Source organism: Rhodamnia argentea, chromosome 2, assembly GCF_020921035.1.
Source record: "Rhodamnia argentea isolate NSW1041297 chromosome 2, ASM2092103v1, whole genome shotgun sequence".
Lineage (NCBI taxonomy): Eukaryota > Viridiplantae > Streptophyta > Magnoliopsida > Myrtales > Myrtaceae > Rhodamnia > Rhodamnia argentea.
The window spans coordinates 31,235,831-31,250,331 of NC_063151.1; the positions used below are offsets into that span (position 1 = coordinate 31,235,831).

The 14,501-nt window shown below is 41.0% G+C and overlaps 2 protein-coding genes across 4 annotated transcripts; both read right to left on the bottom strand.

Annotated features, from left to right (window-relative positions):
- Window positions 1–827: 827 nt before the first annotated feature.
- LOC115734813 (UDP-galactose transporter 1) lies at window positions 828–5,084 on the bottom strand. The gene is made up of 5 exons (XM_048274703.1): window positions 4,573–5,084; window positions 3,347–3,596; window positions 3,031–3,238; window positions 1,525–1,756; window positions 828–1,253 (listed from the first exon to the last, which is right to left on the bottom strand). Exons 1-5 carry the CDS (start codon window positions 4,684–4,686, stop codon window positions 1,032–1,034), a joined length of 1,026 nt encoding a protein of 341 aa, XP_048130660.1. The 5' UTR covers window positions 4,687–5,084; the 3' UTR covers window positions 828–1,031.
- A 6,223-nt stretch (window positions 5,085–11,307) lies between these two features.
- LOC115734855 lies at window positions 11,308–14,494 on the bottom strand. 3 transcript variants are annotated; one of them, XM_030665831.2, is made up of 2 exons: window positions 14,094–14,494; window positions 11,308–11,671 (listed from the first exon to the last, which is right to left on the bottom strand). In XM_030665831.2, exons 1-2 carry the CDS (start codon window positions 14,389–14,391, stop codon window positions 11,619–11,621), a joined length of 351 nt encoding a protein of 116 aa, XP_030521691.1. In that variant the 5' UTR covers window positions 14,392–14,494; the 3' UTR covers window positions 11,308–11,618. The 3 variants fall into 3 exon arrangements, with proteins under 3 accessions (XP_030521691.1, XP_030521681.1, XP_048131124.1); XM_030665821.2 differs by having other exon boundaries at window positions 11,308–11,674; XM_048275167.1 differs by having other exon boundaries at window positions 11,654–11,759.
- Window positions 14,495–14,501: the final 7 nt, after the last annotated feature.

A 14,501-nucleotide genomic window follows, 5' to 3' on the forward strand; every position in this document is an offset into this window, starting at 1 on the left:
ATTTAAGACTCGATTAAAAAAAAGGAAAATTTCCAATTAAGGGCCTCAAGTGCCTTGATTTTCTCGAATAACGGTCCGAAGTGGGCTTTGTTCTAAATAAGGACTCGAAATACCTTATTTATTTCAAAGAAAGGCCTAATTTTTGTCTTGTTCTCTTTTTTGCAATTTTCTCTTTCTGCTTCAGCTTTCCTTTTCATTTTTTCCTTTCCCTTTTTCTTTTTCCCCTCCCCCTCCCCGGCCACGGTCCACCATTGATGTTTGCTTCTCTTTCTCGCTCTCTATAGTCGTCCACACTCTCTCTCTCCAGTCTGATCTCTTGCAAGTCTCTGTCTCTTCGTATTCACCTGTTTGAGATTCAAAGAAAACCAGCAACGAAGGAGAGAGATAGAGAAGCAGACACGCCGGCCGTCGTTCCTGAAGTATAGGACTTCGACAAAAAAAAAATAATAAGTATAGGACTTTTTTTGATGATTTTTCCAATATATGACTTCAACAGTACGTATTTTCTTTTACCTTTTCTAAAGAATATCTAACTTGAGATGAGCTGATTGGATCAATTACTGAGGCTATATATGCTTGCTCCCAACAAACAATGCGATCAAATATTCATCCAAACGAAACTCTAGTTTCAGAATGATTTCCTTCCGGCTCGGCCGCCAGCCTCAACTGAAACTCTGCCCTAAAACCAGTTTTAAATCTTCTTTACAGAAGTATCCAACATCACCGAGCTTATAAGAAGTCGGTCAGCACTTTATTTTGCAATTACAACAAAATAAAAAGGAAGATTCAAAATGAACCAAAGGCAATGGAATGATGTATAATAGAACTCAACCACTGAAAAGAGCATGAACAAACACCAGCAGCGACAACATATAATTTTGCCCGCTAAGAGAGGGCGTGTAATTAAAAAAGTTGGAATAAACTAATCAAAGCTCGAAATGAAAAAAGGAGGAAGTTCTCTCTGTTCTAGTTCATTCTCTTCTCTCTAATATCGCACCCTTTCCAACTGCCTAGAACCAACAATGCCTCAATTACACTTTATCATCTAATTTATCATTTACAAGGGGTAGGAGCTCCATACGATTTCGCGGGGTACGGGGAGTCCGAGGAGTCCCTGGTGGCTGTTGGGATAGCATGTGCCGCACGTAACCATAGAAAGTGCACCCCAAGAGCGTTATTGCACACCCCACAGCATTCATAGCCGCGATAGGATTCCGGAATATGAGCCACGATACCATGACAGCGACCGCAACCTAAGTGAATTATAACAAGTAACTTGAATTACTTCAGCACAAAAACATGAGGAAAAGCTGGTTAAAAAAAGATAATGTCACATGAAAAGCGCAACATCAGGTACTGTAAACTGAAAGTTCTCATTCACATCTGTAATTCCAGTAAGTCAACTGAAATTGTCACATCATATAAGAGAATTATGAAGCATGAATGAAGGATTGACAATAGCAATAAAACTTCCAAATATAGAATAGTAGATATCGAGCATTATACAGTTTTTAAGAAATTTACCTTGAGATTACCGGCAACATTAAATGTTACTGCAGTTGTTGAGTGAATCACGTAAAAGATGGAGAAATTTAGGCAAAATGCCAACACTCCAGAACTGAAAATAATGATGAGGGATGAGGCAATAGATGTATGAGTCTGAAGCCAGAGAAGAACTCCAGGACCTTCAAGAAGGATCGCCGGGACAGCCAAGATCATGGTTGCAAAAGGTGCCATGTAGTATACTGTGTTAATGCTACAGGCACCAATAAGTCGAGAAAAGTAAATTAGCATCAGTCCAACTACTACAAAATAAGCCAAGCACAAACATCTCACACGAGGATAAAAGGAAAATGTCAAATTACTTTCAGAGGTTCTTCAAACAGTAAAATTTCTTCCACTAAGGCAGAAAAACATCCATCATAAAAGCCTCTATTCAAGGTCATCAGCATAAATTAGCAGTACAACTAATTTTGGGCGAGAAGAGAAGGACAGAATAATCAACATTTCATCTCTTACAAGGGAACTAAACCCATCTTTCATTCCGCATGCTGAGTTGGGTGTCCTAATACGAAAACATACTAATTTAACATGTTTCTTAGCCACGCAGGAAGAACAACCGCCAAACAAGACAAGTAAAGGTCGTTAAAGGCTCAGCTGAAAAAAAAGTTGTTCATCATAGACTGCTAAATTGCTTTGTTTGCAAGACTCAGGAATTTGGAGAATGAAGCATTAAGCTAGCCTAACCATGCTGGAGTCTCATTCAATACCCTCGTGTTTCTAGTAAGTAATTCTAAATGAGTAATTTGCAGCATTTTTCTTGATATTTGTCTCTTACTATTGAAGTAGAATGCGGATGCTTTATTAGGAGGCTTAACTCAAGGCACACTTACATGGCATCAGTAGCAACAGCTAGGCAAAAGTACCACCAGATGACATGAAATAGCTTACTCATAGATGGATCTATTGTACAATGTTTACATTCTTTAAGCAGTTCAATGCCTATGCTGTTCCCTGTAAACACAATCCAATGAACATGTGGAGAACTCGACAGGCATGTGTAACTTAAAATGTCCACCATTATCCAAGGAATCTCATAGTTAAACCATCAACATTTGTGCATGCGGATTCAATCCAGTCATGAGCATTGATCTGTTAGCATTTCCTTCCATTAGCATTGATCTGGTAGAGCCAAGAAAAGATCGTCTCTATCAGCTATACTCTAAGACAACCAGTCGCCCTAAAGAAAAATTTCCTTTTGTACCAGGCATTTTCCGTCGGCTATTTACTTTCATGTGACAAATGAACAACCTCCATTGTAACAGTTACATAATCTAAGCAAGAAGTAATATCACATTTCATTGAGACTCCCTTTGCCATTTAATCCAACATACTCTGACGAAAACAATGACACAAAAAAGGAGTGTAATGTCTTGGCGTGAAAGGTGTATGACATCCTTAAAACAGACATCATTATAAAGGTACATTAGAAGAAATGAGGCAGGAAAAAAACCAGCAACAGTGAAGCACCTGTCAAACTTGTATCCATGCAACAGGGATTCTGCGAGAATCGTCTTTGTGGAAGTTGCAAGACAACCAAATAAGGCAGCACAGAACCCCAGCATGTTGAAACTAAGCTCTGTAACTGATGTAAGGAGAATTCCCCCTACGATTGGTATCAAAGAAGCCCAAATACGCCAGTCAAAGTACTTTCTCCACACAAGCCACTGCAAAACAACTGTTCAGATCCATAGTTAGCAGGATCTTCTTATTGCTGGACGAAGCATATGATCAAATGCAGGTATTAAAAGCATTTTACTCCGCAAAAGAAATATTCTGCGCTAACCTGTTGTTGCAGGAGTGAATGACTTTATTGTCTGCATGAAAGAAACTGGGATATAACGTAAACTCACATTCCCAAGGACAATGTTTACGCAGAACACAAAGGACATGGGAAAAATTCGTCTCCAGCGATCTTCAGGGTCAACAACTATCAAAGGCTTGAGCTTCAGCACTTTTATAACCAGGTAAGCTCCAATAGCCGAGCATATGAAGTGTACACACGAAACAGTCAGAGGGAACTTGAAATCCAATTTCTGCGGAGTAAAAGATAAATATTCTCAAGAAATCTCGGAGATGAGCAAGGACGTCCAATATACAGGGAAAACCCATCCATTCAACAGAATATCGCCTCGCAATGAACTAACGCATCACAAATAAACAAGAAAGCAATCAGAATCGACTGTTTGAGGATTTCTGAAAACAATAATTGATGGGGTTCATTTAGATTTTCCAAAGAAAAGAGCAAGTCAGCAATGCGGCAATCTCCTAGACTGCTGTAAAGGATATGCAAGGCTAAACTGAACCTCTTCCAGAGAAAGGTAGGATCCAAATGATTCGCAGGGCGATCGATTGGTGGGTCATTTTTCGTGTGTTTGTGCGGGTCTCCTGAGTAAATTTGACTCAATCTGTCAATGCAGCAGACCAGTCTATACTTGAAAAAATAGGGACTAAGACAAAAGGCAACATATATTCAAATAGAAATCCGGATCCGGCGATGGATTGCGGAGATTGTGTATTTCTAAAACCTTTAAATCCTTCGTGCTGTCTTCAATCATCACAAGGAGAAGGAGGTATTGTAAATTACAGTTTCGCTGATCCAAGTAATAAAACTTTAAAAAGAAGACAGAAAGAAAAGAACAGAGAAATAAGAGCGAGCCAAAAAACGATCAGCTCAGTTTTGTTAGCAACGCCTCCACCAGAAGTTCTGTCAGCTAACCAGGGAAGCGCGATAATAAAAAAAGGTCCAACCAAAACAAGGTAAAAAACAAAAAAAAAAAAACATCACGAATCGAGGTAAGAGTTTCAAAACAAGTGGAATCTACAGAAATTGAACTCATCGCATGGCTAGATTTCACAGAATACTACGACAAGTTCGAGAAGAATCGCAACGCCAAAGCCGAAAGCAGGCTCGGACGAATCAGCGGGCACAAAGAAGAGGAGAAGAAAAGGATAGGGCGAAGAAAAATCAAACGCGAGCGGCGAAACGGGGGAATTGCGGCGAATCGGAACCTGGAAGATCCACTTGTTCATGATGATGACGGTGACATTGAAGCCCCACCACTGGACAATCGCGAGGAGAGATCTGAACACGCTCCACTCGCACAGCACGCCGTCCTCCATCATCACCGCCCCCAATCTCCTCCCTTCCTTCGAGCCCGGCAAAAAGAAGAAGAGGAAGAAGAAGAAAAACCTAATCGAATTCCTCCTCGGCCGCCCTTCAATCGATCAAAAGCGCACCGCAGAGGAAAGAGGGGGAGGGAGAATGCGAGGGAGTGCGCAACGGTTGGAGGCAGTAGGGGGAAGGGTCTTAGTCCCATGTGACGTGCGTCTCTGTTACTGCGCTGCGTTGAATTCTAAACGTTTCTTCTCTCCTCTCGCCCTCCCACGCCATGGATTCGGCGTAGCTATGCTTCTTCCTCCTCCTCCTCCTCCTCCTCCTCCTCCCCTCTCTTTCACTTAGCCTTCGCTTTTTCTCGTAATTCTAGGTAAAGCCCCACTCTCTCTCTCTCTCTCTCTTCGCCTCTTTTGTAATCGAAGGTTAATGTTGCGGGTCCCACTTCAATAGGGAAAAAAATTATGGTGAGAGTTTCATGATTCTGCGTGAGACAACGGCTCGTCTCGTGTCGCATGCTAATTCGACGTCGATACCTGCTTAATAAATAAATTTAGTCAAAGACTCGACTTGTTTTCCGAATATGTTTCGAAATATTTTTTAAGATAAGTTTTTACATCGGTTACAAAAGTGAACGATGATGAATATTTTTACGAAAATATTTAGATATGGATTATTATCGATAATAAAATATAATTTTATGGATTAATTATTTCAAAAAATACAAAAGCGATCGTTTTTAAGATAGCTGTGTCATTGCCCTATTCTTTGAGAAATCGAGGTGTGACATTCATTGGTATAAGAGTTTTCTATAAATCATCAAATGACCTAATTTAGAAGCTCATTAGCTGTATACAAATTTCAGGCAAAAGAGATGGTTGGGCTTGGGCTTGAGCTTGGGCTCGGGTCTTAAAAATATGAGCTTGATGGCTCATATATTACAATTTACCCTCTTTAAAAGATATTTCGTCCTCGAAGTTTGGACTTACTAGTCTTACCCTGACTCAATCCTGAATGGATCCATGATGATTTACGCCGACAAGTTTTGAAGATGGAAGAGATTATAGCCAATATGGATATTTGGGCATTTACGAATTTTAATAGTTTCTATTACCGAGTAGTTAAGTAACGGGGCACTTTTCCGTTTATCGAGATGCTAATAACTTACTAGTTTTCTTTTTCAGGAAAAAAAAAATTAAAGAAAATAATGACTTCCTAAGGTTCCGGATGAAGCGACTGATTGAATGCGGAGGAGTATAGGGTGGGGCGTTGACCCGAGGGTGCACTGCCTTTGTAGTGGGGCGAGCGCACATGGGATCGGGGGTTCCTGTTTTGCAAAGTCGCTCTTTTCCACGTGTGTGCCTACTTCTTATTGGCCAGATTGTCACCGATAATGTCCGGTCGCGAATTATGCTTCTTCGCTTACGAAGACTTTGCAAGAATTATGTGCTCTTTTGATCGAGTAGCAGACGGCTCGAATTTTAGTTTTTTTTTTTTTTGTTGAACAAGTTTAATTCCAATGTCTAGATCGGTCACTGTCGACCTCACGATCGGTGATCGATTTGGGCACGCTATCAACTCGGGCATTTATTTTCTATCTAGTCGACACGCCACTTCGTGTGGCAATGGCGAGGCGGAGCTAAAAGGGAATCACAAGAGACCGACCGTATCTTTTTTTCTTTTTTGGAAGATAGATAGCCAAAGGTAACATGGGTCGAGGAGGTTGCATGTGATTGCTTAAGGGTTAGGCTTTTTCTAGTCGAAACTTTCATATGCCATCTCCATCTACAGCTCCCATTGTCATTTCAAAGTTTATGAGTTTGCTTCCGAGTTGGTGGACCGGTGGCGTCTCTTCGCTGCTTGATCAATGCGAACGGGAAGTAGCCATCGATACGTGACACGAGAGCCTCTAAAGACGTGGAAACCGGCCCAAGATCAATGAATTGTTGGAAGACCCCATACCATCCCGCCTCCTTTGATCCTCCTCTTTGCGGTTTGCAATACGGGATGAGTTCGTAGATAATCCGTCCTTAAGATCGTCGCTCTCGGTCTTCGACTTCGGACATTTATTCCTATCTCCTTTTGTTTATAGACCCGCATATCTCTTTCTATTCTCAGAAATCGTACATGAATTAATCGGGGAAAATTACTGGAAAATTATATAATTTATTCACTTTAGCCAATTGAGTCTTAAACCTTTTAATTTTGTCGGTTGTGTGATGAACCTCTTGAGATCTTGCCAAGTGAGTCCATTCGGTCAATCTTGACCGAAAATCGACGACTTAGATGCCGATGATGCCACATAGAACGGTTGGCACCGAAATGGGTGATTTTTTTTTCCTTTTTTTTATCAAGCCCAGCGAGGATTGCCGGTCACAAGCGAGGGCCGTGAAGTCATCACCGGTCGCGGGCGAGGATTTCGTGGCCCTTGCAAAGTCTAGGGGAGTGTTAGCCGGTTTGGTCGGGCTTGATAAAGAAAAAGGAAAAGAAATAAATAAAGGAAAAAACACGGATCCGTTTAAAAGTCACAAAAAAAAAAAATGTCTTCATCAATGTCGACCGCGCTACGTAGAAAGTTTGGCACCCACATCAATAGCTTCCAGCTAAAATTGACCAGATGGACTCAATTGACAAAGTGTCAAAAAGTTCGAGACTCATCTAGCAAAATGAAAAAGTGAAAGACGGAATTGATCAAAGTGCAGTAACTTTATGACATTTTGGATAATTTTTCCGAATCAACCGTGTAGCCACAAACTAAAGATTCAACCGATGTAAAACTAGACATGGTATTTTATTTTATTTATATTATAAAGGAAACATAATTTAGATTTTGCGAGAAAACATTAACAACGACAAAAAAAAAAAAAAAAAACCAAGGGCGGCAAAAAGCATATAAAAGAAATATGCCACAAAAGATTCCCCTGTGTGAGGCCCACTTTTATTTTCACGTATTGCGTAACACGAGAAAACGACCGTCCATAATCTCTCCATCTCTTCTCATTTTCCTGTTTCAGCCTATGATTTTAATAAATAACTTCCATTTCCATCATTTTAGCAAAAAAAAAAAAGTAATAAAAAAAAAAACTTTCCATGCTTTTCCATCATCATAAAAGATAATATATTCTAGAATTAAAGCACCCACAGAGGAAAAAAAACACTTCACCTGCCAAAGTTCGTGCATTTACTTCTCACCCGAAAAAAGGCTCGTGCAAATATTCGATTCGTCGGGTCTTATTTCGCAATTGTTTAAAAAATAGCCGAAAAAAAAATTCCTGAAAGGGATAGAAGGTTTCAATTCGATTAACTTATGCGATATGATTTTTCTTAGGAAAAGTTCCAAACGAGAGCCTCAAGTGCCCTCATTTTCTAAAATAAAGGCTTAGATTGCCCTTATTATTTTAAAGAATAGTTCGATAAAGAGTATTTTCGTATTTTATATTTTTTTTTTTTTACCTTTCCTTTCCTTTTTTTTTCCTTCATTTTCGTCAATGGCCAACCACCGGCGAGGGATAGGTGGCCTTGCTGGCCATAGGCAAGGCCAACCCTTTCCTACGGACATCGAGGGAGGCCTTGCACGGGCAGCCCTCGCCTTGCCGGCCCACGACCACCTGCGAGGGGGAAGAGAAAAAAAGGAAAAAAGAAAGAAGAAAAGGAAAAAAATCTTAAAATCTAAAAAGATGAAAAAACCATTGGTGAGGCCCATCTTTGAAATAATGAGGATATTTCAGGCCCTTATTTGAAATAATATCTATTTTACGTCGTTATTTGAGAAAATAAAGACACTTCATACTCTTATTTAGAATTTTCTTTTTTTCTTATAATCATAAAGGGAGCTTAGTATTGGGAAAATTTGATTGCTGATGAAAGAGAAGGCAGTGTTTTTATAGTTCTTGATGCATTGGCGCGTGATGACTATCCTTGAGGTATTATCTCCACTATTGTTGCTCCCGAAGCTAGAGCAAATATACCTCCACAATATGCACAAAAGCAACAGCGAAGCGAGTTCAACGACTACTCAATTTCTTTTTTGGAATTTCGCTTTAGATAAATCGCGAAACTTTTGCTAGTATGAAGACAAAAGAAGAGGAAGTTACAACCAGGTAAGCTGTCGTTTCGAACAGATATGTCGGATGACCTGCCATGCGGTGCTGTTTATGGACAATCAATCATCGAATCTGTTGGGAACATGTGCCTTATTTTCACCCTGGCCACTTTTCATGAGGAGCCGTTATAACTCTTTTTGTCAATAATCGCGTCTTCTTCACAATTAAAAGTCATACCTTTCCTTTCAATCCTTAGCACGCCTCTTGCACCGACGGTCGCGGTGAAGTCAACCGTTCCCCATTTCTTATTCTTCTTAATGAAGCTTTTGCCGTGAAAAAACATAAAAAATCTTGCTTTAGGGTTCAACTACGTCAAACTGTAGTCAACCGTACTATACTTTTTTACGTATTGAGAAATTTGTTTTGGGTGGAGTTGACGCTGACTATACCTCGGAATTGACAACGCCCCCATGCCCATCCTTTAAGTTCTTGCCAATGAATTGAGCAAAAAGCTAGTTACTCCATTTCATTTGTAATTTGGACGTTGTCTCACTTTCCGCCCCTCTTACCCATAAACATGTCTCAAATCTCTCAACTTGCCCCAGATTTCCAACCCTTTATCGTTTGTGGAATCGAGTACAGTGAATTTTGTGGTTAAAAAAAAGATAGGACAACGCGTTGGTTTAACTTCTAACGAGGGCCGTTATCCAATTAATTCTATATGGATGTCGATTCGATCATGATGTTTTTAATTTTATTAATGGAGTCATAAACTTTTACACAAATCTCAATGTAATTATTCTGGTCAATTTTCACTGGAAATCATTAACGTGTCGATTTATTTTTTTGACAAAAATTGACCGGATGGATGGCACAAAATTTTTGGATTAAATTGGCAATTTTAGAAAGTTTATGATAGAATTGACATCCATACTATAAGTGTATGAACAATTGGGTAATTTTCTCACTTCTGTTGATAAAAGGAAGAATAATGAATTTGCAACCAAGATTTGAAAATGCATATCGCAAGAATCGATTAGAAAATTTATAATTGTAGTGTGCCTGCGTTCCCCCCCCCCTCCTCCCTTTTTGGTAAATAACTAAGGGTAATACATTAAGTAAAGAAGTTTAATTAAGTCGCAACCCTCACTATTTTCACTAGGGACAATGACACATATGATTTATGAACTTTAGCCCAATACGTAATGTGATATGTGAACTTTAAATTTATTCTACATGATTCTTGAACTTTAATCAAATGTATAATATTGTCCTTGAGCTTTTAAGTTGTCCATGGACTTCTAGTACACATCTTGTATGAAAATGTTCAATATTGTCCATAAACTTTAATTAATATAGGGACAACATTGAATATTTTTAAACAGTCCAATGTCTAAATGAAACTTGTACCGAAAGTCCAGGGATCACATTCATCAAATTAAAAATTTAGAGACGCTATTGCATATTGAGCTAAAGTTAAGTGATCATATTAAACAAATTTAAAGTTCATGAATCACGTTAAATATTTAGTCAAAGTTCATGGACCATCTGCATCATTTATCCTTTCCATTAAATGCAGTTAAAAGAACCGCATATTCAGGAACATTATGAATGATAACATAGTCAGTCAGGGTCAAGACTCAAGAGGGTCGATGACCCTACTAAAATCACCTAACTTTTTCTTATCTGTCGAGGGCCATGGATTCTAGACTTGGGCCGGACTTACTGCCTCCAAAGAGTTGTCACATTCGTCTCGAGTACAAAGACGACCGTCTCGCTCACTCGACCAAACTTGTTTTAAAGCGGGCGTCCTTATCTTGAGGGTTACAAATCATAACTCCAAGTTTCAACAGCTAAATAAAGAGAAGGGTTGATTGCAAAGGTGTGCCGGCGTCAACTTCGACGAATTGCTTGGGTTTCGTAAGTTTGAGTAGATGTCTAGATTGATTTCAGGCTCCTGGAGCTGGTGAAGAAAGCAACGGGCTTTTTGGGTGCGTCTTGAACTTCACAATTTTGAAGTGTTGCTTCATAGCCAAACTCATAGCTCAATAGACTTTTATAATGCCCAATGAGGCATTCCTTTGAAACCTTGGGCGTGACTTTGAAGTTTAGGCACATGGAGCGCACTTTATAGCCAAACTCTAGCTCTGAGATCTCTTTTTCAATTGCTCCATCAGGGCCTCCTTTGAAACGTCGGATGGATCGTCCTTGAAGTTTTAGGCACAGGAAGCGTAGACTCTGTAATATATTTCAGGTCTCTAATCACTCGACTCATGGACCCATCAATTGAATGAAACCACTTAGGCAACCCGATGCGAAGAGAACGATTAAGATGGTTCTACTTGAATAGTCTTCCTGACGAAATAAAAGCCTTTTATCTGATGATGTCAGCATGTTAAAGACCTTTCTCAATTTTCCAGCAGCTGTCTTGCCCTTAAGGAACCTGCTAGTCAATGAGTAGATAAGACTGATCAGTGGCCTTCGTTTTCATACCATTCATCGCGGTCAGTCGTTCCTATCGAAGAGAGAGCCAAATTCCCTTTATTGTTGTGAGAGGACTGGGATCGTCGGCTTCATAACCATGTTACGTGACCAAGAAAACACTAGAATGTCCTCCGCCCTAAAGGAAGAAAAACCTCCACATTGGGGAAAGAGATGGTTAATTTGACAAGTCCAAAAGGGGGTCAACAAACAAAACTCCCTCTTCGTATTGCAGATGGGCCTTCCGTACATCAATAGTTACATTTTTTTGGTTCATCCAAGGAAGCTCCAAAGTACCAGGCACTGTTTCTATGCCCAATCTTCAGTCCATACATCAGACAAATGAGGAATAACGAAACCTCTCAGTATTCAAGGATCAGCAGCATTTCCAACTTATAAGAACACTGGCAAAGAGGAGTTCAGATGACAAACTTGGAGGCAGGGGATTTTGCATCTTCTCCCACTGTATTTCCTGGTACACACATAAAAGAAGGCCAATTTGAGATATTAGCAATGAGTTCTAGACAGCAACTGATACTTGGTATACCCAGAACCATGGCCCGAAAAAGCACATACATCATACAACAGTTTGTCATAATATATGTATTAAAAAGATCTACATACGTGTACAACGACATACATCGACCCGTTTATCTATCTCTGTGAGCGTGATAGGAGTATTCCCTCGTGAGGAACACATGCTAGAGGCAATGGCAACTATTTTGACGCGTTAGAAAACTACTCTGCCATGAAATGGAAAGTCACAAAGATGCTAAGCTGCTCAAAATGCAACACTAGTAAGTCTCAACAATGTTTCTCTTGAAGGATCTATATCCCAGCCAATACTGTAAGGACCCCGGGAGCTACCACTGTGTAATATTGTCTGCTTTGGACTCATTGGCCCGGCTTTAAAACGCATTACACAAAGTAGAGAACCCCAAGCCTTATCAACTAGTCCAGGACTCCCTCCCTTAGCGATGTGGGATGAGAGACATGCGCTTAACCTTGCCTTGCGTAGCCTCCCCTTCCATCTCTCGTCCTGCGCCCGTCGCCGTGGTCCGGGTCGTCACATTCTTCACCCCTTACAGGAGCAACGCCCTCACTGTGGCCCAACACGTGATCGGGAGTCGGCTCTAATACCACTTGCAAGGGCCCTAGGGGCTGCCACTATGTAATATCGTCCGCTTTGGGCCCACTAGTCTTCACGGCTTTAAAGCGCGTTACACAAAATAGAGAATCCCAAACCTTATCAACTAACCTAGGACTCCCTCTCTTAGCGATGTGGGACAAAAGACATGCGCTTAGCCTTGCCCCGCACACGTCCGGGATAGAGGCACAGCCTCCCCTGCCATCCCTCGTCCTACGCCCGTCACCAGGGTCTGGATCATCACAAATACCTGCACTTATACATGCATACAGACGGAAAGCCCGGCAATAGTAAAGGAATGGAACAACTACCACCCCCTCTCTTTCACCGCACACGATTGAGAAACATGAAGGATGCAAGATTTCCACTCATTAAGAACAAAGACAGATGGTTACACTGCCAATAGTCTTTCCTCGCTCACCTAAGCGACAATCCATAGCAGCACAAACAAATGTCAGAGTACTCTTCTACTCTGAAAATAGCGTACTGCAACCTAGAACTGATATATCCCATTATTTAATCAGAAATACTTAGTTAAAAACCACTTGTACTTCATTCTCTTACCTTGCAGAAATCTTTTTCTCATATGATGTCCTACTGATATTTAGACTCACAAAGTGAACAGGGAAAAAGATTGTTTTCCTAATTCAGTTATACTGGTTTAGAGGCACTGATACGTCGCTTAATCATTACGAAACAGGTTCTAGATTATGAGATGTGTCCTTTCTAAGTCACAAAATATAGATTGACCCCCTTCCCTGCAGAGAGATAAAATTGCCTAGTATCACAGATTCTAAAAAATCCAATTCTCACTTCTCTGGTACAGTCTAATTATTCACATCTCATGTCCTTATTTGCATCCTGAAAACTCGCTCTTCAAAAACTTTGGAAGGAGCAAGATCACCAAGTACATCACATCCAGGGTTCAAAATGGTCAGCAAAAGGGGAGTAAGCCCACAAATCTCCAACCCAAACAATATCAGCATTCAATTACTGCCCCAACTTTAAGGACTTCAAAACCTAAGTCATAGGCATCTTCCATAAGAATTATGCATGTGATTCGTCACTTTCCCTCCCAAGGTTTATTCAAATGCCCCACTGGCCACACATTCCTAGACCCTTTACTCGGGTTACGGTAACCATAAGACTGAAGCAAGAGAGGGAGCAGTAATCCTCCTAAGTGTTACAGACAAGCATATAACGAGCCTACCATAGAAATGTATTAATGCAAACTAGTAGTAATACAGAAAAATGCGATAAACGTTCCATTATGGATAAACTAAACGCAGACAATCACAGGCTACCCTTCTAATCAAATCACATTACCACAATCAAAGAAACCCAATGGAGTCACTCACCGTAGCATCAAAAGCTCCCTATCCAAAACTTAGCGATGCCTTGAAGTCTTAACTCTACCATACTCTTCTTCAAAACTGTTTACATAAGCACGTTCCTGCCCACATTCACGCACTTCATGCACATGCATTGTAAGAGTTGCCAATTAAACAATTCACAGTCGATCCCATGCAAAATCCTAACAGAAAGTGGGGAGAATCCAAAAGGATCAATGAAGCGGCTTCTATCTGGCAACCCTGATTGGATATTCCACAAAATGTCTCTTCTCAACTCGTACTCAAGATGTTCACAACTTCGAACTGACGTTTAGAGTACCCTGGTTTTCTGCAATCGAGTACTCATGGGTCGACAGCATCGAGAAATTTCACAGAGAGACAGACAGAGAGAGTACCGGGTTGCGGAGCCGGGGCTTCGCCGTAGATGACCTTGAGGTTGGCAAGAGGAAGGAGAGCAGAATCGGAGGCGGCTTCCGCGAACAGCTGCTGCTTCCAATCCCACATGGCCTTCTTCGTGGCCTTGTTCGACTTGACGAGCGAGTCCTTCTCGGCCTCGAGGGCCTCGATGTACTTCTGCTGGTGCACCGATCTCCCGCACAGGGCCGCGAAGGCGCCCACCAAGCACACGTCGATGACGATGTCGTTGTTCGCAACTTTCGTGAGAGAGGCCAACGCCCTGTTCGCCGCCTCCATTGCCGGAGATTGCCGAGGTCGAGGGCTTTTGGGTGGGTTTGGCTCGTTTTGCAAAGCGTAGATTGTATGGAAGACGGCGACCCAACTCCGCCGTAAGCAGGAACTTAACG